This window comes from Dipodomys ordii, unplaced genomic scaffold (assembly GCF_000151885.1).
Source record: "Dipodomys ordii isolate 6190 unplaced genomic scaffold, Dord_2.0 Scaffold8, whole genome shotgun sequence".
Lineage (NCBI taxonomy): Eukaryota > Metazoa > Chordata > Mammalia > Rodentia > Heteromyidae > Dipodomys > Dipodomys ordii.
The window spans coordinates 25,369,561-25,393,168 of record NW_012267224.1 but is presented as its reverse complement, the minus strand read 5'-3'; the positions used below and the strand labels follow the sequence as shown (position 1 = coordinate 25,393,168).

The 23,608-nt window shown below is 42.3% G+C and overlaps 1 protein-coding gene across 3 annotated transcripts in view; it reads left to right on the top strand.

The window, feature by feature from the left end:
* The window catches only part of Usp46 (ubiquitin specific peptidase 46), a 67,053-nt gene that overhangs the window by 22,141 nt on the left and 21,304 nt on the right, over window positions 1–23,608 (top strand). For all 3 annotated transcript variants that reach the window (XM_013009171.1, XM_013009172.1, XM_013009173.1), the window contains exons 2-4: window positions 9,124–9,204; window positions 13,073–13,286; window positions 14,124–14,353. In XM_013009171.1, coding sequence (XP_012864625.1) covers window positions 9,124–9,204; window positions 13,073–13,286; window positions 14,124–14,353 — 525 coding nt within the window. The remainder of the gene's footprint in view (window positions 1–9,123; window positions 9,205–13,072; window positions 13,287–14,123; window positions 14,354–23,608) is intronic.

The following is a 23,608-nucleotide window of genomic DNA, read 5'->3' as shown; positions in this document are numbered from 1 at the left end:
TGTCTCTGAGCCAGCAGTGTAGCAGCTTCAGTCTCTCTTACCTTTGCTTCCTCAATCACTCTGAGTCTTCCTGACTCCCTCCTACTAGGATGCTTGTGACTTGTGCTGAACCCACCTCGATAATCCAGGACAACCTTATCTCCAGATCCTTAATTTAATCATAGCTGCACAGTCCTTTTTGCATGTAGGGTAATATTGTCAAAGGTTCTAGGGATGCGATGTGGATGTCTGGGGAGGGGTTGTTCTACCAATTGTGGGGACTGGAAAGAGAGGGACGCTGGCCTGTGAAGAATTTTCTGAGGGGCTGATCTTTAAGCCAGTCTTACAAAAGAGTAAAAGGGTAGGGGAAGAGTGCTCAGATGAGTGGGGGGGGGATGTGCAGTGACTAGGGACATTAGGTTAGGCAATGTAGAGAGGAGAACAAAGGACAAGAAGAGTGTGGTGACAGTAGTGCAGTCAGTCACTGGAGGATTCCAAAGCAGATTTGTGTTTTTACAAGCCTTTTGTTGCAGTATTGACAGTGGGTTAGGGTGAGTGAGGTGGACACTGTAGTCTCTGTGGGAGGTGGTAGTAATTCAGATAAGAGATCCTGGCAGGCTGTCCTGGCTGGAGGTAGTGGAATGTGAGACAGCCTGGGATGGAGAGATTTAAGGAGTGGCAATCTATAGACTGTGATGGCTGGGGGCAGCGTTCAGCAGGGGATGTTCAGCTTACCCTGAGGTATTAGCCTGAGCCTCAAGGAAGAGGAGAAGGGAGGAGGGTGTTATTTACCAGAGGAGTGAGAAACTTGTTTGGATAAATGGATGTTGAGTGCTTGTAGGAATGCCAGTGTTGGTGCAATATAGAGCCCAGAAGTGAGGTTTCAAGATAGAGTTGGAAATGGTTGGCTTGCAGCTGCTGATTGAAGTCATGGAGTAATTGCTGTCCGGCTCTAGGGAGAAAGTTAAGGGGAAAGGGTTGGGTTTTGAGTCCACTTGTGGAAAAAGATAACCATCTAAAAGCACTTCTGCTGAAGTCTGCAACGTTTGGAGTTCATCAGGGATACGGATGAACTCTTCTAGAACCTAGAAGAGGATCAGGCAAGCTTTCTTATTGCTATTAATTTAACTGTGATTTTGGGGATCAAACTCAGAGCTTTGTGGGTGCTGGGCAAGTGCTTCTCCCCTGAGCCACTTCTTCAGCTGTAGAATAATGTCTTCTACAAGAAGACATGGGGCTAAGGAAATAGAAGTAAGTCTTACAGGAGATTTTATTATGAGAAACTTCAAGTATATTAACGTTCTAGGCTGCAGTGGCTATTATATTATCTTAGTGGCTTAAGCAATCCAGATTTACTGTCTTACCATCTGGATGTTCAAAATGGATTTCCTTGGGCCAAAGTTAAGGTGATGCAGGGCTGCAGTCTCCCTAGAGGATCCAATGGGAGCTTCAGTTTCTAGGTTGTTCCAACACTAGTGGCTATCTGCATTCTAGGGCATTCCTGCATTCCTTCATCCTCAAAACTCCCAAAGGCAAGTTGAGTCTTCATACAGCATTGTTCTATTATGTTCTGCCTCTGCCTCCCACTCTGAGGGTCACTAATAATTCAGGGTTATGGTCCTGAAAATGGCCCATACTTTAAGACCAGCAGATTCATGAATTAATATCATCTTCCTTTGCTATGGAAGGCAATGTATTCACTAGTTTGGGTGATTAAGACATTCCTTTGGGTGACCATTATTCTACCTATACACAGTCATGAGCCACTTGATATTTTGATCAGTGATGGACCTCATTCTTTTTTTTTTTTTGTCCTGGGGCTTAAACTCAGGGCCTGGGCACTGTCCGTGAGCCCCTTTTGCTCAAGGCTAGCACACTATCACTTGAGCCACAGCACCACTTTTGGCTTTGTTTTTTTCTGTTTATGTGGTACTGAGGAATGGAACTCAGGGCTTCACGCATGCTAGGCAAACACTCTACCACTAAGCCACATTCCCAGCCTGGACCTCATTCTTATATAACAGTGGTTCTGTAAAATTATAATGGAGATGTTGTGTTTTGGTTCTAGTGGAAGTAACCCCATTGCTCGTGCAAACCCATACAGTTAGTTATGCATAGCACAGAACACTCGATGATAAGCAAGTACATTACTATTCATTCATGATAGCATTTACTATAAGATACTGTATCCAAATGTACTCATTCTACTGAAACAATGTGCTATGTGCAACAGTGGCCACAGATCACACATCTTGTGTATACATGTCTCTCGATTATATCCTTTTCTTTGTGCTTGGTTTGATTCATTGGTTGCTATGCACGTGCATGTGTGTGTGTGTGTGTCTGTGTGTGTGTGCGCACACACAGGTCTATGCATGGAGTGGGGTAGGACTATTTAGGCTGGTGTAAGTGCACACAGTAACAAAATTGTATAATGACATGTGTCTTAGCACATGTTCCCATGGTTAAGTGATGCATGACTATATGTGTAAAAACATAAATAGAATAGTGTGAGCCCACTCACACACATCACTCAGCTTCAGTAACACAGCATCTCCCCTCCTCCTCACCTCCCCACATCGCTCATCTTAGAGATCATTTGATTCATCTGTACTTCAGTAAAGACAATTGTTTAAAGAAGGCAAGCTCGGATGAGAGTAAGAATGGAGGTGGCAATTGGGGGAGATACATGGGGAACATAGAGATTCTCTGTGTATGTTGTATGTGTGAGAGAGATATAAGGGAGATGCTGAAAGGTATTTAACTTTTTTTTTTTTTTTGGTGGTACAGGGGTTTGAACTGCCATTTGAGTCATGCCTTCAGCCTGGATGTCTAACTTTTTATGAGATGGATTTAATAAGGAGAGATCCTTTGGCAAGAGAGATGTATTCACCAGTTATGAGAGAGGCATATAGGTTTGTGATTAGTAAGTAAAGCAAGTCCTTGTCTGCTGGTTATAATTTTGCTTTTCTGAGTGGAGAGGTATAGTGAGTAGAGTCAATGGAATGCTGAAGTTCTGGGACATTTGGGCAAAGTTGAACATAGTCATCCCAGAGAGGAGAGTGAATATACTAGAGACATGTTGGAATAGGTACATGTTGAGTGCTACTAGAATTGGGTGAATTCCAGTGGATCTGGTCAGCATGGTGATTTGACTTTTCCCACGCTAACATTGCACATATGTCTGATTGTATGCTCAGAGGAGGTAGACAATATGGTTCATACTGGGTTTAGTTTTTTCTGGAATATCCAAAGGTTAGGATATAGGGCTCTTCAAAGGGCATAGACTCTAAGTGTATAACAAAGAAGAGGTCAAACATTTTGATGTAGCCTAAGTTTGGCTTTGTGGATATACTTTGAGCAGCCATTCAGTAAAACCATGCTTGGGTGGCAGTGATTCTCTGGAAGTCAGGATTACAAGGAAATGGCCAGATTTCCTTGAATGGGGGGCTGGATTTGAGTGGAATGACTACTGGAAAATAGGACTTTGAGAGAACAGGGTGTGAAATAATTCATCCACGTGAGTCTTGAAACCATCTAGGACAGAATGAGTTGGAGGGGAAACTGTTGAGGCAAAGGCAAAGGAAAGTCTTTGTACAATCATACAAATACCTGAGCATCAGAAAGGGTGGCGTTTTGATGAGGGTGAACGTGTAATGGTCAGGTAGCAGCACCGTGGGTCAGACTCAGCCTGCTTCTCCGCCTGACCCTTCCATACCATTGTATATGTTGTGTAAAAGAGTGAGCAAGCTTTACCTGAAGGTGGTGAGGAATGTTGACTTCAGAGAAGAGCCAGGTCTCACTGAAGACACCATGAGCTCACTTTATTCTCTCCTTGTCCTGTGCTGTGAACTCAGTGTGTATCATGACCTTCACTCATAGATTCCCCTCCAGAAAGAGGAAAAAATACTAAGATGGGTAGGGAAGAGCAGATATAACCCAAGAATTAACAACCAGAAAAATCATAGGTTAACTTAAAACTGTTCCTTTTTCCCCCATCACGTCTTAATGAGATCTATTTCCATGTGTTGTGTTTTTATATCTGACATTTTTCCTGGGCTCTATGCCATATATTCTAATTATCCTTGAAAAATGGCAAAAGGATCTATTCAAGGTACATTATTTACATTAATTTGTGATTGAGAAGTAACCTTACTGAAAAATTTGTAGTGATTTTGGCCGATGCCAGAAGATGCTGCCCTAGTTTGTCGTGTTATTTCAAAAGTTCAGCCTTGTACCTAGAGTCACAGTATTGTGAAGGCAGTAACAGCTGGCTCCCTGGAGGAGACCTGCTAAAGCCACTGCATACAAGTGAGCATTGAACCCTGCGTCCCAAATGACAGGGAGAGAAATGTAGATGGGTAAGACGGCAGAAAGGAATCAAAACAAGTGGGAACAGGATTTTTGCTGTGAAAGGGAGAACCAGCATTGTTCTCTTCCTTGGGTTTGAGTTATCCTATAGTTAATGTTTACTTAGCAGCAAGTAGACATCCCACCCTGCTTCTTGGGCCATTTCATTTTGGGAGAGAGATGCTAAATAGCTGGGAATGTGGCGTAGTGGTAGAGTTCTTGCCTACTATGCATGAAGCCCTGGGTGTGATTTCTCAGTACCACATAAACAGAAAAAGCCAGACCTGGCACTGTGGCTCAAGTGGTAGAGCTCTAGCCTTGAGCATGGAGAGACTCAGGGACAGAGCCCAGGCCCTGAGTTCATGGCCTACCACCAGCAATAGACAAACAAACAAACAAACAAATAGAGATACTAAAGATATCAGTCAAAAATAAGTTGCAAAACATTTATTATGATTATGATTGTTGTGCCTGGCCTGGAGCTTGAACTCAGGGCCGGAGAGTTATCCCTGATCCTTTATGCTCAAGGCTAGTGCTCTACCACTTGAGCCACACCTCCATTTCTGGCTTTTTAAAAATACTTAATTGGAGATTAGAGTTTCACAAACTTTCCTTCCCAGGCTGGCATTGAAACATGTGATCCATAGATTGTAGCTTCCTGAGTAGCTAGGATTACAGGCATGAGCCATCAGTGCCAGGCTAGTATTATTTTTAACAAGAATTTCTTCATTTTCATTTTCTTTCTCTCTCTGTGAGCTACATAACTTCTCACCTGAGAAGGGAGATCCACATGACAAATGGGAGTCTGCCCTCCCCATTGCTCATACATCAGTTGGTCCAGATCCATGGGCCCTGTAGCCACGTAGCAGTTATCTGCAGATCAAACAATGAAGACCCTGAATAGCAAAAAACGATCCTTAACAGAAAGAACAGTGCTGGAGGAATATCAATACCAAATTTCAAACTCTACTACAGAGCCATAGTAATCAAAACAGCTTGGTACTGGCATAAGGAGAGACCCCAGGACCAATGGAAGAGAATTGAAAACCCAGAAATGAACCTACAGACCTATAGCCATCTAATCTTCGATAAGGGAGCTAAAAAAAAATAAAATGGAGGGGCTGGGAAGGTGGTTCAGTGGTAGAGCGCTTGCCTTGCATGTATGAGGCCTAGGTTCGATTCCTCAGCACCACATAAACAAAAAGAAAAAAGCCGGAAATGGCACTGTGGCTCAAGTGGTAGAGCACTAGCCTTGAGCTGAAGAGCTGAGGGACAGCTCCCAGGCCCAGAGTTCAAGCCCCACGACCAGACCAAAAAAAAAAAAAAAGACAGCCTCTTCAGTAAATGGTGCTGGCAAAATTGGTTAATCACTTGTAGAAAACTAAATATATCACCCTGCACCAGAATCAACTCCAAATGGATCAAAGACCTTGGAGTCAAAGCAGACACCTTGAAAAGATTATAGGACGGAATAGGAGAAATCCTAGGTCTCTTTGGCACAGGCTGAAATTTTCTTAATAGAGATCCAGAAACACAACAAATCAAAGAAAGGTTGGACAATTGGGATTGCATGAAGTTGCAGAGCTTCTGCATGGCAAAGGACATAGCTGACAAGATCAATAGAAAGCCCACGGATTAGGAAAAGATATTCACTAGCCCTGCAATGGACAAGGGTCTCATATCTAAAATATTTCTGGAACTCAAAAAATTAAATGCCCCAACAGCAAATCCTCAAAGAAACAACTGCCCAGTAAATAAGTGGGCTAAAGACTTACAGAGAAATTTCTCTGAAGAGTAAAAAAGGATGGCCAATAGACACATGAGTAAATGCTCAACCTCTCTATTCATAAAAGAAATGCAAATCAAAACAACATTGAGATACCACCTCACCCCAGTTAGAATGGCTATAATCAAGAACTCTAATAACAGTGATGCTGGAGGGGATGTGGACAGAAGGGGACCCTACTGCATTGTTGGTGAGAGTGTAAACTTGTTCAACCACTTTGGAAAGCAGTATGGAGATTCCTCAAAAGACTCCACATAGAGCTTCCCTATGACCCAGCAATCCCACTTTTGGGCATTTACCTGAATGATCACAAACAAGGCCATTCTAAAGCTACCAGCATAACTATGTTGACTGCAGCATTATTTACCATAGCCAAGATATGGAACTAACCCAGATGCCCCTCAGTAGATGAATGGACCAGGAAAATGAATTCTATGCCTCCATCAGAAAGAATGACATTGCCCCATTTGTTAGGAAAGGGGAGGAAAGACTTGGAAAAAATTATATGAAGTGAAGTAAGCCAGGCCCAAAGAAATATAGGTCCCATGGTTTCCCTTATTTGCAATAACTAGTATATATCTAAGACAGCAGAAACAGTCAGATAAGTTGATATCAGGCGAAATGAACCCTAAAATAAGGACTCAAATGGTTTTCCTTTCTTTGTTATTGTTTCTAACATATTTATAAGATGACTTTTTTGTTGCTTTGTATGTCCTTCCCACACGGTATAACCCCTGTTTTTGATGTTGGTATAATTTGTGGAGGGGAAAGGAAAAAACAAATTGTTTAAATAGGGCTGCAGGTGGACCCATTGCAACAATGAAATGTACAAGATGCTATGTTGAAAAAACAAACTTTACAACTTTGGAGGGGGAAGAGGGAGAGATGGGAGGGAAGGGATGGTAAGGGAAAACAAAGGAGGAGGCAACAATGCTTGATAAGAAATGTACTCATGCCGGGCGCTGGTGGCTCACGCCTGTAATCCTAGCTACTCAGGAGGCTGAGATCTGAGGATCGCGGTTCAAAGCCAGCCGGGGCAGGAGAGACCGTGAGACTCCTATCTCTCCTATAAACCACCAGAAAACCGGAAGTGGCACTGTAGCTCAAGTGGTAGAGCGCTCGCCTTGAGCTGAAGAGCTGAAGGACAGCGCCCAGGCCCAGAGTTCAAGCCCCATGACTGACAAAAAAAAAAAAACAAAAAAAAATAAAAAAAAAGAAATGTACTCATTACCTTCCTCTTGTAATTGTAACCCCTCTGTAAGGCATTTTCACAATAAAAAACTTATTAATAAAAAATAGTATTTGTGTTGATTATGTCCAGCTTGTTTTCTTGATATTCTCCAACCAAAACTACATAAGATTTATATTGTATTAGGTATTGCAAGGAATTAAGGAATGATTTACAGTAGATAGAAGGATGTGTGTAGATTATAAGCAAAATTATACTACTTTATTCAAGGGATCTGAGTATCTCCTCATGGATCCTGGAACTAGACCCATGTGCATAATGAGGGATGACTGAACTTACCTTGTTCTGATCTTTAATCACTTTTCCTATTCCCAGCTGACTCATTTAGGCCTTGGAAAGTAAAGATAATCCACCACTAGTGAATGGCCTTTAGTGGGGCTTGGTCAATGCTGTGGTGTTTTTTTGTTTGTTTGATTTTTTCCCTCCCTCCCTCCCTCCCTCCCTCCCTTCCTTCCTTCCTTCCTTCCTTCCTTCCTTCCTTCCTTCCTTCCTTCTTTCTTTCCTTCCTTTTTTTTTCTTTGTGCATGAGCCTTGGGGCTTGAACTCAGGGCTTAGGCACTCTCCCTTAGCTTTTTTACTCAAGGCTCTACCACTTGAGCAACTCCTCCTCTTTTGGCTTTTTTGGGTGATTTTTGGAAATAACTCTTATGGACTTTCCTGTCTGGGCTGACTTCAAACTGTGATTCTCAGATCTCAACCTCTTGAGTATCTCGGGTCATAGGTGTGAGCCACTGTACCTGCTTGGTCAGTATATTTAAGAGATAGGATTGCTCTGTGTAGCATTTGGTTACAATCAAGGACTATCAAGTGTGGCTCCTAGGTTCAACCCCTAGCTCTACCACTTACTGGCTGACCCTTTGAGTTCCTTGTCTGTTAAGTAGGAGTCATTATGGGACCTACTTCATAGGGTAGTTTATGAGGATGAGCAGCACAGACTCAGCATGTAGCAAGATGACTCAGTAGCTGTTATTATCATGTTGGAGGGTCATGTGACTTACCGTCTGATACAAGTAGTCACAATGTTTGTTGGACATTTCCCTTCCCAGCAAGGTGACCTTCCCTGACCATTCTACTGAAAGGTGCAGCTGTCCACTCTTTATCTCCTGCATGCCCCCCGCCCCAACACCCATGCCATTTCCCACTGTATTTTTCCAGTGCGTTATCACTGCTTGTGCTCCAGGCCATCTCCATCTACTAAAATGGGAATTCCAGGAGAGCAGCCATCCACATCTGTTTTGTTCCACTCACTTTTTCAGATGAGATCGGGCTCGTTCAGGGTGGTATGGCTGTAGACTCCATTCTTTTTCCAATGCTTAGTCCCAGAGACCAGTGTGGCTCCGTGAGTGCACAAATCCTTATCAGAATGAAGAATTCAACTTTGAAAGTGGCTATATATTTCTAGCCACTCTGTTTCTAAAAGCTGATTCAGCTGTCAGGAATGCCAGTGTTTTACACAGACGTTCTTAGTGATAGCTTGCTCATTTGCCTATCTATCTAAAACCTCCTTTCCTCAGGAAAGATGATAGAAGCCAAATAGGACAGGGCTGTGGGGATGAACAAGTTAGATGAGAAGAAGAATGGAGCTGCTATTAACTAGTCTACTGGTTAACTAAATTCTGACCCTTTTCTTTCAGCACAAATGTTCCCAAACTCCTTGTTCATAGGGGTGTGCTTGTCACAGTAATGCACTGGCTTAAGTTTCACTGTACACTCTCATGTATTTTCCATGCAATAGAACTTTTGGTGTGTTTTCTTTCAGGGCACGAATGCCTCTGCTCTGGAAAAAGACATTGGTCCAGAGCAGTTTCCAATCAATGAACACTACTTCGGATTGGTCAATGTAAGTAATTCAAATTTAATATGTTTATCAAACATTTTGAAGTATTTGAGACAACTTCCCTGCTCTTTTTCTTTTCTACTTGTTTATTTGTTTATTTATTTATTTATTTATTTTTTGGGTCCAGTTGTGGGGCCTGAATTCTGGGCCTGGGCGCTGTCCCTCAGCTCTTCAGCTCAAGGCTAGCGCTCTACCACTTGAGCCACAGCGCCACTTCCAGCTTTTGTCTTTTTGCTTGTGTGGTGCTGAGGAATCGAACCCAAGGCCTCATGCATGCAAGGCAAGCGCTCTACCACTGAGCCACCTTCCCAGCCCTTGTTTGTTTATTTTTGAGACAAGGTCTCCCTGCGTAGTTCAGGCTGGCCTGGAACTTGCTGTGTAAACCTCAGGCTGGCCTTGAACTTTTGGTCCTCCTGTCTGGACCTCCTGAGTGCTGGGATTATAGGCATGTACCTTTTCATCATTACTTTTGTGTGCTGGTCTTTAGGCTTGAACTCAGGGCCTGGGTGCTGTCCCTGAGCTTTTTTGCTCAAGGCTAGCACTCTAGCACTTTGAGCCACAGTTCTACTTCCATCTTTTTGGGGGAGTAATCTCAGGGACTTTCCTGGCTTCTAACTGAGATCCTCAGATTTCAACCTCCTGAGTAGCTAGGATGACAGGCATGAGCCACCAGCTCCTGGCTCATCATTGCTCATTTTTTTAGACAATTTTTATGTTCTTCAGTTAGTAGAAGTAGCAAACATTTACCAGGGATATTTCGATCTATTTCTGAGAGTATTAGTTGTTCTAGAAAATGTTGTTAATGACTATATTCATTATTTGATCAAATTCACATTCCCTCCTTGTGCTTCTAACACATACCAATTTCATAGTGATTTCATGAGCCTGTGTAGCTACAGCCCTTTTATCTTTCCTCCCTTTGTCATGTGGGTCAGCTCTTCAGGACGTCTTCAATTTGTTATCTACATTGTACCACCAGTTTGCAAAGTGTTACCAGCCTGTCACCAATAACTGCCTTACAATGTAATTTCATAAAGAAGCTGATCCTCCATTTCCCCATCTATAAAATGGGATTCCATCCTCTTGGGTTATAATATAAAGAACCAGAGATCCTATGGCAGACCATGGTGTGAGGCTGTGTATGGACACTCAGTCAATGTTAGATCCATTTCTTTCCTGGGTCTTGTTCACTGGATGTGGCAGAGCATGTCCAAAAGGTATCTGGGTGAAAGTGAGACACTGAGTAGAAAAGACTAGAAGGAGGATGACTTAATTAAGGAACTGGGCGCTGTGTTGGCAAAACACTGACTTCTAGTTGTGCTAGTTTTTGTTTAAGCCATTGTGTGGGGACCTCTGTGTAGTTATCTGAAGATAGTTATTATGGGAATTCTGTCTTAGCTAAGGAAAAGACAGATGCAAACTGTGGAGAAAAATAACGAATTAAGCCACTTCCTAGTTTATGCAAGACTTATGAGAACTGAGCTAATATCTTCATCTATGAGCTCTTGAATAGTAATTTATGAAAGTTCCAGTATCTCTTTTAAAGTTCCTGCTACATAATTATGTCAAACTAGATTGAAATGTATGAAACTAAGTAGTCTTCCATCTCAGCATGTGTAGACATGCCATGTAAGTTTAGTGGAATGTCCTTTCCTTCTTGGAGACAACATTCAAACCAACAGCCTGAGAAGTGTTCTCTTTTAATCTTCATGGCTTCTTTGTGATCTGGGTTATTCATCTTGTTATTTCCTTAGGAATTTTCCTGTTCATTTTACCCTGTAGGACTAGTTCTTCAGTGAAAGTCTCAGCTGGACTCTCCCACAGTGCTGGTCTTACAGTCACTAGGAATGAAAGAGATAATGACTTGTCTCTCTCTATGATTTTGAGAGGGATAAAGTAGTACTGTTTGGGCCCTGCTCTGATGGTAGGATAACAGAGCCTTGGGTGACAGTGGATTAGGACAATGGTTACCTTGAAAGAAAAAAGAGGGGGCTGATTTAAAAGTAAAGTGAGGGGCTGGGTAGTTGGCTCAGTGGTAGAGTGCTTGCCTCGGATACATGAGGCCCTGGGTTCGATTCCTCAGCACCACATAAGCAGAAAAAGCCAGAAGTGGCGCTGTGGCTCAAGTGGTAGAGCACTAACTAGCCTTGAGCTGAAGAGCTGAGGGACAGCGCCCAGGCCCAGAGTTCAGGCCCCACGACTGGCAAAAATAAATAAATAAAAGTAAAGTGATGGGAAGCTGGGAAGTTGGTTTGAGTAGACACTTTTTTTTACCTCAATTACTCTGGAGTGGGTGAGGCACTGTAGTCTGAGCCAATGGGCAGGGAACTTGTTGTTGTTGTTGGTCATGGGCTTGAACTCAGGCCTGGGCACTGTCCCTGAGCTTTTCTGGCCAAGGCTGGTACTCCAACACTCCAACACTTTGAGCCACAGTGCCACTTCCAGTTTTCTGATGGTTAATTGGAAATAAGACCCACTTGGAATCTTGAAAGAGGGAAGATAGAAACAAGCTTCAGCTAAGTGGTTTCTTGTTCTTTTATTCTTTCCCTCCTTCTGTCTTTTCTTCCCTCTATTCCTCCTTATCTTCCTTTCTCCATCCCTCTTTCCCTTCTTCCCTGTTTTCTTCTCTCTCTCTTTCCCTCTGTCTCTTTTATCCCTTCTTGTCATACTTCAATTTAATCCAAGTCCTTATGCTCGGCAAGTATGTACCACTGAGTTACATCCTGAAACCCCTCAATTGCTTCTTGATTTGGATTTTTATTTTCACTGTCAGGGAAGTTTTGATGTATTACAATTAGGTATCTTTTATCTAGACAGCTGCTTTTCTGAGTCTCTGTATTATATAGATTTTTTTTTCTTTTCTCCCTTTCTAAGCTTCAGAAGTTCTCATTGGACTCTATTTGGTCAGAGTACTTATTATCATTTAAAAGACATCTATGGGTTGAGAAGCATCAGAATGATGTGTAGGAGTCTCCTCTTACCTGTGGGGGTGTGTTTCAAGACCCCCTGCCCCCACCTCCAAGAGGATGTGCCTATATTTGTGGGTAGTTTCCTATCCATATATTTGTAAATTTAATTTACAAATTAAACACAGCAAGAAATTAACAATAGGTAATGTTGTAAGAAAGTAGCACAATTCAAACAATGTATTATAATAAACTTAGTAGCACTTGTTTCTTTTTCTTTTTTGCCAGTCCTGGGGCTTGAACTCAGGGCCTGGGCAGTGTCCCTGAGCTTCTTTTGCTCAAGACTAGCACTCTACCCCTTGAGCCGCAGCGCCACTGTTCTATGTATGTGGTACTGAGGAATCAAACCCAGGGCTTCATGAATGCTAGGCAAGTATTCTACCACTGAGCCACATTCCCAGCCAGCAGTTGTTTCTTAATACTAGCTCTACTTGAACCACTATGGATCAGATAACAAGCAGGCTCTTTAGTGACTACTGAGCAGGTGCTCTATACAGCATGGATACACTGGGAAAAGGGATGGCTCACCTTTCATACCGTGATATTTCAGCATGTTATTAGAAATGGTGCAACACTGAAAATTAATGAGTCATTTATCACCACATTTTTTTTCATTTGATCTTTTAAGTCTGCAGTTGACTACAGGTAACGGAAAGCACAGAAGGTAAAGCTAGCGGCATCAGGGGACTGCTGTAGACTTTATTCCTTTACCTCTCGGTCAGGTCATCCCTCCAGTGCGGAGAGTAGTTAGCTGGTATTTTAATATGGCACGCTGGGCTCTGATACAGGGAACTTTGGGCAATCTGGGCAGGCTCATACATCCTGGCCATTTCTCTCCCTCCTCTGATCCAGAGGTGGCGTGGCTCCGGACAGTGACTCAAGCCACCCTTCTTGTCCTTTGGCAGTTTGGAAACACATGCTACTGTAACTCCGTGCTTCAGGCATTATACTTCTGCCGGCCATTCCGGGAGAATGTGTTGGCATACAAGGCCCAGCAAAAAAAGAAGGAAAACCTGTTGACGTGCCTGGCAGACCTTTTTCACAGCATTGCCACACAGAAGAAGAAGGTCGGCGTCATCCCACCAAAGAAGTTCATTTCCAGGCTGAGGAAGGAGAATGGTGAGTAGGGGGCTTGACATAAGGAAAATGGATAGTTCTTGTATGTCCCAAGTGAAAAGCTGATTATTATTTATTTATTGGTGCCAGTCCTGGTACTTCAACTCAGGATCTGGGCACTGTCCCTGAGCTTTTTTTCCTCAAGGCTAGTGCTCTACCACTTGAGCCATAACTCAGCTTCTGGCTTTTTTTTTTTTTTGGGTTAATTAGAGGTAAAGGTCTCATGGACCTTTTTGCCTGGACTAGCTTCAAACCATGATCCTCAGATCTCAGCCTCCTAAGTAGTGAGGATTACAGACATGAACCATCAGCACCCAGATCTTGTTTTTTTGGTCCTGAGCTTGAACTCTGGGCCTGAGCACTGTCCCTGAGCTCTTCAGCTCAAGACCAGTGCTCTACTACTTTGAGCCACAGAGCCACGTCCAGTTTTCTGATGGTTAATTGGAGATAAGAGTCTCAAAGACTTTCCTACCTGGGTTGGCTTTGAACCGTGATTCTCAGATCCAGTCTCCTGAGGAGTTAGGATTACAGGCGTGAGCCTCTGGTGCCTGGCAAAACCAGTCTGTAGAACACAGTAAAAATCTTGGTACTTTTTATATACCTGACAGTAGGGAGAGAGGGGGAAGTTAGTCCTTGGTGGGCAGCAAAATGTTCGTTTTATTAGAAATGAACAAAATTCTTTTGAAACATTCATTGATGCTACAGAGTAGAGCTGAATATATTCACATTCGACACCTGTCCACCCTTGCAATATAAAATATTGAAGCCTGGAATGTAAAACTAAGCACATCTTTGCCTCTCAGGAACCTGAGAGTGAAATAATGACCTTTCCCTTTCCAGATCTCTTTGATAACTACATGCAGCAGGATGCTCACGAATTTTTAAATTATTTGCTAAACACTATTGCGGACATCCTTCAAGAAGAGAAGAAACAGGAAAAGCAAAATGGGAAATTAAAAAATGGCAACATGAACGAACCTGCAGAGAATAATAAACCGGAACTCACGTGGGTCCATGAAATTTTTCAGGGAACGCTCACCAATGAAACCCGATGCCTGAACTGTGAAACTGTGAGTACTGGGGCTCTCTAGTGATTTCCTAGGTTGTGTTATGTGCAAATAAATACAGTGTGGCATTCAAGTACTTAGGAATTGACTTTACTATATGTGGACCGTCCTGTTCATGCCTATTACAAGTGTGAACTTTTGGAAGCATGTATTCATCCCAGATGGCTCCACATTTGCTGAAGAAATGGGTGGGCACAAATCTCCTGACTTGCTGGATTGTTTTATGCTATGGCCAATTTTAGGGTTTAAAAACTGAACTAGATCTTGACCATTGGCCTTAGAAAAGACTTTTGACTAGGAATCAGTGGCTCATACCGGTCATTTTAGCTATCTCAGGAGGCTGAGATCTGAGGATCATGATTTAAAGCCAGCCTGGGCTGGAAAGTTCATGAGACTCTTATCTCTAATTAGCCACTAAAGAAGTTGGAAGTGGACCTTTGGCTCAAATGGTAGAACACCATCCTTGAGTGAAAAAGGTAAGGGACAGCACCAGGTTCTTGAGTTCAAGCCCTAGGATCAGAACCAGAAAAAAGGAAAGATTTTGGTTGTGAGGAAGTCAGGTATGATTTGGAGGAGACTATGGCCCTGACTTACATGCAGTCTCAGCCATGTTTCAGTGAACTTGAAACTTGGAGATGATTGAATCTTGTTTGCACCATCGTTTGCTGGGTAGGTGAGAAGTCACAGTATTGTTTAAAGGATTTCGAAAGGTCTGGCCTATGACACTCCCTTCTTGGTAGCTGAATTTGAAGACAATCTCCAGAGATCAGTAATTTGTGTATTGTATAGGCTTTAAACACAGAGTAGCTTTTCAGTCTCTGGTTTCCCTGTCCTCATCTGTAAAATGGTTTTGGTGAGTGTGAGTCTCTCCCAGGCTGCTGGGAGAAGTAAAAGAGTCAAGCGCTTTGCACTTGTAAAACACTTAGGATTGTGCAATAAATGTCCTCTGTTGCTTATTCTCACTACAAACAACTTAGTCTTCTGTGGGTTAATTATGGGCCTCAGAGTTTCTTGATATAATATGAAGTTTATGTATGATTGGGCATCTTTCTACAGAGAAAGAGAGACGGTAGCTTTTAACAGGTGCTACTAAGGGCTTGAATCTTAGTCTGATTGGGGTGCTGTAATAAATGGGTGGTTTAAACAATAGAAGCTTAGTTCTCAGTTATAGAGGCTGGAGTTCTGAGATTGGGGTGTCATCATAGTTGGGTTCTGGCCTCTTCCTGATTTGCAGATGGCTGCCTTCTTGTTGTATCCTCGTATGTGTACTAAATGTCTTTTTTTTTTTTTTTTGGGTCCAGTCATGGGGCCTGAACTCTGGGCCTGAGCACTGTCCCTCAGCTCTTCAGCTCAAGGCTAGCGCTCTACCATTTGAGCCACAGCCCCACTTCCGGCTTTTTTTCTTTTTGCTCATGTGGTGCTGGGGAATCGAACCCAGGGCCTCATGCATGCAAGGCAAGCGCTCTACCACTGAGCCACCTTCACAGCCCCTCCTAAATGTCTTTCTTCCCTTCTCTCTCTTTTCTTCCTCCCTTTCTTCCTTCCTTCCTTCCTTCCTTCCATTCATCAGTCATGGGGCTTGAACTCAGGGCCTGGGTGCTATTCCCGAGTTATTTTTTTGCTCAAAGCTAGTGTTCTACCACTTTGAGCCACTGTTCTACTTCTGGCTTTCAGGTGGTTATTGGAGATAAGAGTCTCATGGATTTTCATGCCTGGGCTGGCTTTGAACTGTGATCCTCAGATCTCAGCCTCCTGAGTAGCTAGGATTACAGGTGTGAGCCACTAGTGCACGGCTTTTTTAAGGGTACTAATCCCATCATGGAGGCCCACCCTCATGGCTCAAAGACCCTGTCACATTAGGGATTAAGACTTAAATTTTGAGAGGTAGATATATATATATATATATCTATATCTATATATATCTGTGTGTGTATGTATGTATATATATACCTTTGCAAGCTGTGACCTGGAAATGGTTAAAAAACAGATTTACATATGTAAGATAGGAACCCTTTCAGTTTTTATTATCTTTCCAATGTCCTTTTCTATAGTACTTGTTCAAATTACTATACTGATTGGTTCATTGTAGATTCAATTAGGACACATAGCTATGTAAAACAGAGACTAAATATTATCAGACATCTTCCCACCCAGATATGTTAAATTTGTAGTTTTTCTACAAAAATTATGATCACATTTGCTCAGAGATAACTTCTTTTTTTTTCTTTTTTTTTGGGTCTGGTCGTGGGACCTGAACTCTGGGCCTGGGCGCTGTCCCTCAGCTCTTCAGCTCAAGGCTAGTGCTCTACCACTTGAGCCACAGCACCACTTACAGCTTTTTTCCTTTTGCTTATGTGGTACTGAGGAATGGAACCCAGGGCCTCATGCATGCAAGGCAAGCACTCTACCACTGAGCCACCTTCCCAGCTTGAACATATATGCCTCACTGGGCTAAGAGTGGTAGCATTCATCTGTAATCCCAGCTACTTGGGAGGTTCACATAGTGTGGGCTGAGACCAGCCTGGGAAAAAGCAGGACAGCCATGCATGGTGACTCACTCCTATAATCCAGGCTACTCTTGGAGGATGAAGGGACAAAGCCATCCCAGCCCAAAAGTAAGACCCCATCCTTTCCACACCAATAGGCTGGGTTCACACCTGTCATCTTAAGCATGTAGAGGGCATAAAAAAGGAGTATCAAAGTCCAGTTCAGCGTTGGCCAAAAGCCTATGACCCTCTCCAAAAAATAAGTAAAGCAAAAAGGACTGACAGAATAGCTCAAAGCGTAGACAATCTGCCTAGCAAGTTTGAGGTCCTGAGGTTAAAATCCCAATACCACTGAGGGACAGAGAGGAAGGGCGGGCAAGCTAGGCATAGTTATGCGAGGTTGTAGTTCTGGCCAATCAGAAGGTGGAGGTAGGACTATCAAGGGCCAAATCAAGTTCTTGCAATAGCAAAAGACCCTGAACTGAGTCCTCTGTACCACTAAACACAAAAATAAGGAAAATGAAGTAAAACACATCTTACCAAAGTATTTTCTGCACCAACTTATTTATCTAGAGACCTTTTCTCTCCCTCTTCTTTCCTCTTCTCCCCTTCCTTTCTATTTTCTGCTCCCTTTTTATGTTCTTTTATTTTTATGAGTCCTGGGCTTGAACTCAAGGCCTGGGCACTGTCCCTGAGCTTCTTTTGCTGAAGGCTAGCACTCTACCACTTGAGCCACAGTGCCACTTTTGGCTTTTTTTTTTCTTTCTGTTTATGTGGTATTGAGGAATTGAACCCAGGGCTTCACCATATTCCCAGCCCTTTGCCCCCTTTATTCTTTGTATTCCAGTAACATTCAAATGAATTCAAAAGCAGAGAGTACAGTAACACCTTGTGTGTGTCATATTCAGGCTTAATGACGGCTAAAACACTGGCTAGTTTTTGTGTTCTTAGCTTCTACCCTTCACCCATCAAACTTTATTTTAAAGCAAATCCTGTAGATATAATTTTTCATTCCTTTTTTTTTTTTTGTCTTGGTTCTGGGGTTTGAACTTGGGGCCTTGTGCTTACTAAGCAAGTAGCCTACCATTTGAACCACTACTGTTTGAATCACATCTCCACTTCTGGTGTGTGTGTGTGTGTGTGTGTGTGTGTGTGTGTGATATTAATTGGAGATAAGAGTGTCAGGGCTGGTGTGTGTGTGTGTATGTGTGTGGCTGGCTTTGAACCATGATCCTTAGGTCACAGTTTAGCTTCCTAGTTAGAATTACAGAAGTGAGCCACTGGTGCCTCACTCAACTCTAATTTATTAGTGTGATAGATTTGGACTTTTCCTTTCTCACAGTGTTTTTGGAGTGGACATCCTTGAAAAAACAAGTTCTTCTGGGGCTGGGAAGGTGGCTTAGTGGTAGAGTGCTTGCCTTGCATGCATGAGGCCCTAGGTTTGATTCCTCAGCACCACATAAACAAAAAAAAACCCCAGAAGTGGCACTATGGCTCAAGTGGTAGAGCACTGGCCTTGAGCTGAGGGACAGCACCCAAGTCCAGAGTTCAGGCCCCATGACTGACAAAAAAAAACCCCAAAAAATAGAAAACAAAAAATACCCAAGTTCTTCCTTTTCTTGGAAGGGTTTGCATATGTTTTCATCTTTCTATGCTTTAACAGAGCTGAGACTCATTACCTTTAGCCTGTGGTGTCCCAGTTTCTTTTTACTGCCCTTGATGGCATTTATTTGTGTTTCTTGCTGCATGACACATTAGTTAATTCATTATCCTTGCCAAGTAGTCTGGTATCACCTGACCAAACCACAGTTTACTAATCTACTTCACTGGTGATAGACATTTGGCTATTTTTTTTTTTGGAGAAATCATGAACAATGGTGCTGTGAACTGTTTTGGTTTTTTTTTTAATCAGTCCTGGGCCTTGAACTCAGGGCTTAGGCTCTGTCCCTGAGCTTTTTTGCTCAAGGCTAGCACTCTACCACAACTCCATTTATGACTTTTGTTAGTGTGTGTGCAATTAATTGAAATAAGAGTATCATGGACTTTTCTGGGCTGGCTTTGAACCACTTACATACCCAGTATGTGAGCTGCCTCTTCTTCCTTCTTCTTTTCTTCCTCTTCCTCCTCCTTCTTCTTCCTGCTTTCTTTTTTCTTCTTCTTTTGTGTGGGTGTGTGAGTGTGAGTATTGGGACTTGAACTCAGGGCCTTATACTCTCACTTGGCTTTCTTGCACAAGCTGGTGCTCTACCACTTGAGCTATAGCTCTACTTCCTGCTTTTTGTTGGTTAATTGGAGATAAGAGTCTCAAAGACTTTTCTGACTTGGCTGGCTTTGAACTGCAATCCTTAGATCTCAGCCTAGTGGGTACCTCAGATTACAGGTATGAATCACCGATGCCTGGTGTGTAAGCATACTTCTTACTCCATATTCTCATCTGCCATCACATTTGTTTATCTAGTGACTATGTAAGTGTCCTTCTCTTCCTTCTCTTCCTTTTCTTCTTCCTTCTTTTTCTCCTCCTCTTTTTCTTCTTCTTCTCCCCCTGTGCTGGGCATTGACCCCAAGACTTTGCACATGCCAGGCAAGCATTCTACCACTGAGCTGCATCCCTAGCCAATATTGTATCCAGTGAATGTCCCCTGTTCCCTGTACACACCTATGCCATACTGCCATGTAAAAGGAAGAGTCACTGAGGAGTGAGAGCTTTGCCTTTCTGGAACTTCTACCATGGAGACAGATATTAACAACACAGTAGATAACGAACTGTGTAATTATGATCACAAGTCCCTGTGAAGGAGAGGTACAGAGCACTCCATGAGCTTACCATAGAGAGACCAGAACAATGGAGCATATCAGGTGACTGCGTTTTTAGCCAGGAAACCTGCACTGCACTGTGCAGCTGCTCGCATGCTTTCACGTTATCTTTGAAATGAATACTGTTACAAAATCCATCTGGGCGACATTTGGTATAGAATTTCAGGATGACTCTGACGATAGGCTCAGTTGCATTTATAGTTTCTTTCTGTACATTTGAACAAGTCAACTGATCTCCACCAAAGTAAATACTGCACCAAGTAATTATGCCCACAAAAAGTACTACCAAGTCTGAGTCCATATTGTAGTGTTTGTTATAACTGTCTGTTTATAGTTGGCTTGAAAAAATGGATGACAGTGGGTGGGTGTGTCTCACTGGAAGATGGAACAATTTTTTTTTTTTTTTTGTCAGCCGTGGGGCCTGAACTCTGGGCCTGGATGCTGCCCCTCAGCTCTTCAGCTCAAGGCTAATGCTCTACCACTTGAGCCACAGTGCCACTTCCGGCTTTTTCTGCTTATGTGGTGCTGAAGAATTGAACCCAGGGCCTCATGCATGCGAGGCAAGCACTCTACCATGGAGCCACCTTCCCAGCCCAAGATGAAACAATTTTTTAAAAGCCTGCATTATTTTCTTCCATGAAATTATTAGATAATTTGAGGAAAGCATGTTATGTGTGTGTGTGTGTATGTGTGTGTGTGTGTATAGACACACACACACACACTCACACGCTCATTGAAGTTACATCCCTTCATTTTCTTAGCTCTTTCAACTGGAACCCTTGGAGTTATCTAATCCTTTTTTTTTTTTTTAACCAGTGCCTGTGTCCCTTTTGTGATTTCCTAGCCAGTTGGTCCCTAGGATCCAATGGACCCTGTGCAGAGGCAGGAAACTCAATCTCTCAAGGATACATTCCATTTTTAGATGGCTCTAATTGTTAGAAAGCTGTCTACTTTCTAAGAAAATGTATTGCCTGCAGGCTTTTCCTATAGTAAAATATCTAGGACTTAGCCTTAAAGAGTACCTAACGTGAGCATCTCCTGGATTGGTCTTTGAGGAAGAGCCTCTGCCTAGGGCAGGCAGCTTCAGTCAGAATTGTTAAAACCCACATTTGTGAAATCTCACAGTGGGATTAAAGTGCCCTAGATCCTAAGCAGCAAATTGGCCCCTGGAGGGCACCTTGCCTTTGTCCCGGCCTCACTCAGCCTCCTGTTCCTGCAATTGTAGAAAACCTTTGTGCCAGTCTTCACGTTTTCAGAAAACAGTGATTCTTTTTCCCTGGGTCTCACCCTTTGTGAATGTTGCTTATGATTTGCAGTACAAATGTCAACTGCGGTATTTATGGAGACAAACAATTTCATTCTGCATTAGATTTGGAGAGACCGTTTGAAGAGGTAATTCAGGGCTGAGTGTTCCTGATGACCTTGGTTTGGGGATTTTATAGTTATTATTATTATTATTAATATTATTAATTCTAGTTCAGTGTTTGTTTTGTTGTTCTTTTGTTCTCTTTATAAGATTTATGAGGCCATTTGGCGCTTATTGGTTGCTGTTTATTTTAATACCCTCCCCCTTTTATTTCAACTGAGTTGTTGCTCTATGGATCTGTCTTTTCAGTGCTTCTTACTTGCTTTCAAGAAGTGCTTTATTAAGTACCAATTTTGTAGTCCTATACTGCTTCATTTGTAGAGGTTCAGACTGATCTGCCAGCTTCTGGGGCTTCACAGGTAGAAGGTAAAGGGGTGGTGTGCCCACTTACTCAGGAGATGGGGAACCCAGTAGGTAGAGGGGACCCCATTTTTCCCACCCAGATACCACCTCCAGCCAGCAAATGGTCATTTTAGCTGAGTTGTATAGAAATGACACCTCCTCATCTTTTCCACTGACCCTGGAAGGAATCTGGAAATTTAGAAGAATGTTTGAATATAACTCTTAATTATTCAAGAACGTAGCAACACTTATGATTTATATAAAAGGTTTATATGAAAGAGCTAGTAGGGTGTCTTCTACCATTTTTAAACAGAGAGTTTCTTTTCTTTTATTTTTTTGGTGGGAACCTCCATGCTTAGAATTAGGAAGCAGAGAGAAAGGAGAATAAGATGCAGCCTGTTCTTGCTGAGAGTATTGGAATGAATCTCTTGTGATATATGTTTCCTTGGAGACAAGCTGTACTTTTCCTTAGACCAGATCCTTATGTGTGGGAACAACATGCTTTTCTTTTGAGGCAGCTTTCTTGGAAAAGAGAAAGAAAACAAAACAAAACAACAACAACAAAACTGCAAACAACCCCCACTTCCAAGGTGGCAAGGAATCTTGCGAAGGTTGCTCATGGCTTCTGGCTAGGACTGCCATTCTGGGCAGGGAGAAAGAGAAAAGTCCAGACGGAAAGGTTGTGTCATGTTTCAACATTCCCTGTAGGGGTTGACTTACATGAACAGTCCTTTCTCACTGTAATTCTGGAAGCCAGGTTGCATTTGGACTTGGGAAAGATATACTTATTTCCCTCAGTTGGTAAATGAGATCTGCATCTTCTCTCCCTCTCTCCGAAGCCATTAAATATAGGAAAAAATTTCATCCAATGGGAATGTTTTTGTCTCCTCTCCCTTCTTTACTCAAGAGTTTAGATATAACCAGATCCAGGCTAACTTCTGCATGATTCCAATTGGCCATAAACTTTTCATTTTTCTCCCAGAGAAAGACTGTTTATATTAATGATAAATTTTACTAATTAAAAAATTATAATACTTGTAGATTATTTTTAAAAAGAAATTCATATTTCTATCGCTCAGATACCAATGATCACTTGAGACATTGATTTGCCCAGGTTTTGTTTAGACAAATTCATCTAGAAAATATTTATAGGACACTTACTAAATGTTGGAACTGGGTACCAAGATGATAAAAGTTAAAAATAGCAAAGATGCTCTTGCTGTTTTGTTTACTAATATGCATCTATACAGTTGTGAATTTTACTCTAACTATGGCTTTAGCTGTATCTCACAAATTTTGATGTTATGTTTTTTTAACCATTAGTTTAAAATACGAAAAAATTTCTCTTGAGATTTTAAGTTGATCCATGTACAAGATGCATGTTGTTTAATTTCCAAAATTTTAAATGTTCTTAGATATCTTAATACTAATTTAATTCTGTGGTGGTTTCAAAACATATTCTACATGCTCTCAGTCACTATTAACTTACTGTCTTTTCGATTTTTTAATTTTTTAATTTCATTTTTTGTCGGTCATGGGGCTGAACTTGGGGCCTGGGGACTGTCCCTCAGCTCTTCAGCTCAAGGCTAGCGCTCTACCATCTGAGCCACAGTGCAACTTTCAGCTTTTTCTGCTTATGTGGTACTGAGGAATCGAACCCAGGGCCTCATGCATAGAAGGCAAGCACTCTACCACTGAGTCACCTTCCCAGCCCTGATTTTTAAGCTTTTTTTTTTTAGTGCTGGCCCTGGGGCTTGAACTCAGGGACTGGGCACTATCTCAGAGCTTTTGTGCTCAAGATTAGCACTCTACCACTTGAGCCAAAGCTCCACTTCTGGCTTTTTGGTGGTTAATTGATGATGAGAGTCTTAATGGACTTTACTTCCTGGGCTGGTTTTGAACCACACCCCTTAGATTTCAGCCTGTTTGGTAGCTAAGATTATAAGCATGAGCCACTGGTGCTGGGCTAACATATGTTTTTGGTCCTAACACAAGAACTATTCTGGTAAATATGTTATCTGTACCTAAGCAACCTCTCAAGGGCATGTTGGTTCAGGTGATTCTTTGCTGTGGGGATTCTCTGAGCACTAGGGGGTGTTTCCCAGCATCCCTGTCTTCCACCTGCCAGATGCCAACAGGGTCCTCTAAGATAATGATAGTGATAGTGAAAAATGTGTCCAGATATTGCCAAATGTCCCTGGAAGCAAACTTTTCCCTGTTGAGAACCTCTGAATTGAACAAAAGGTATAT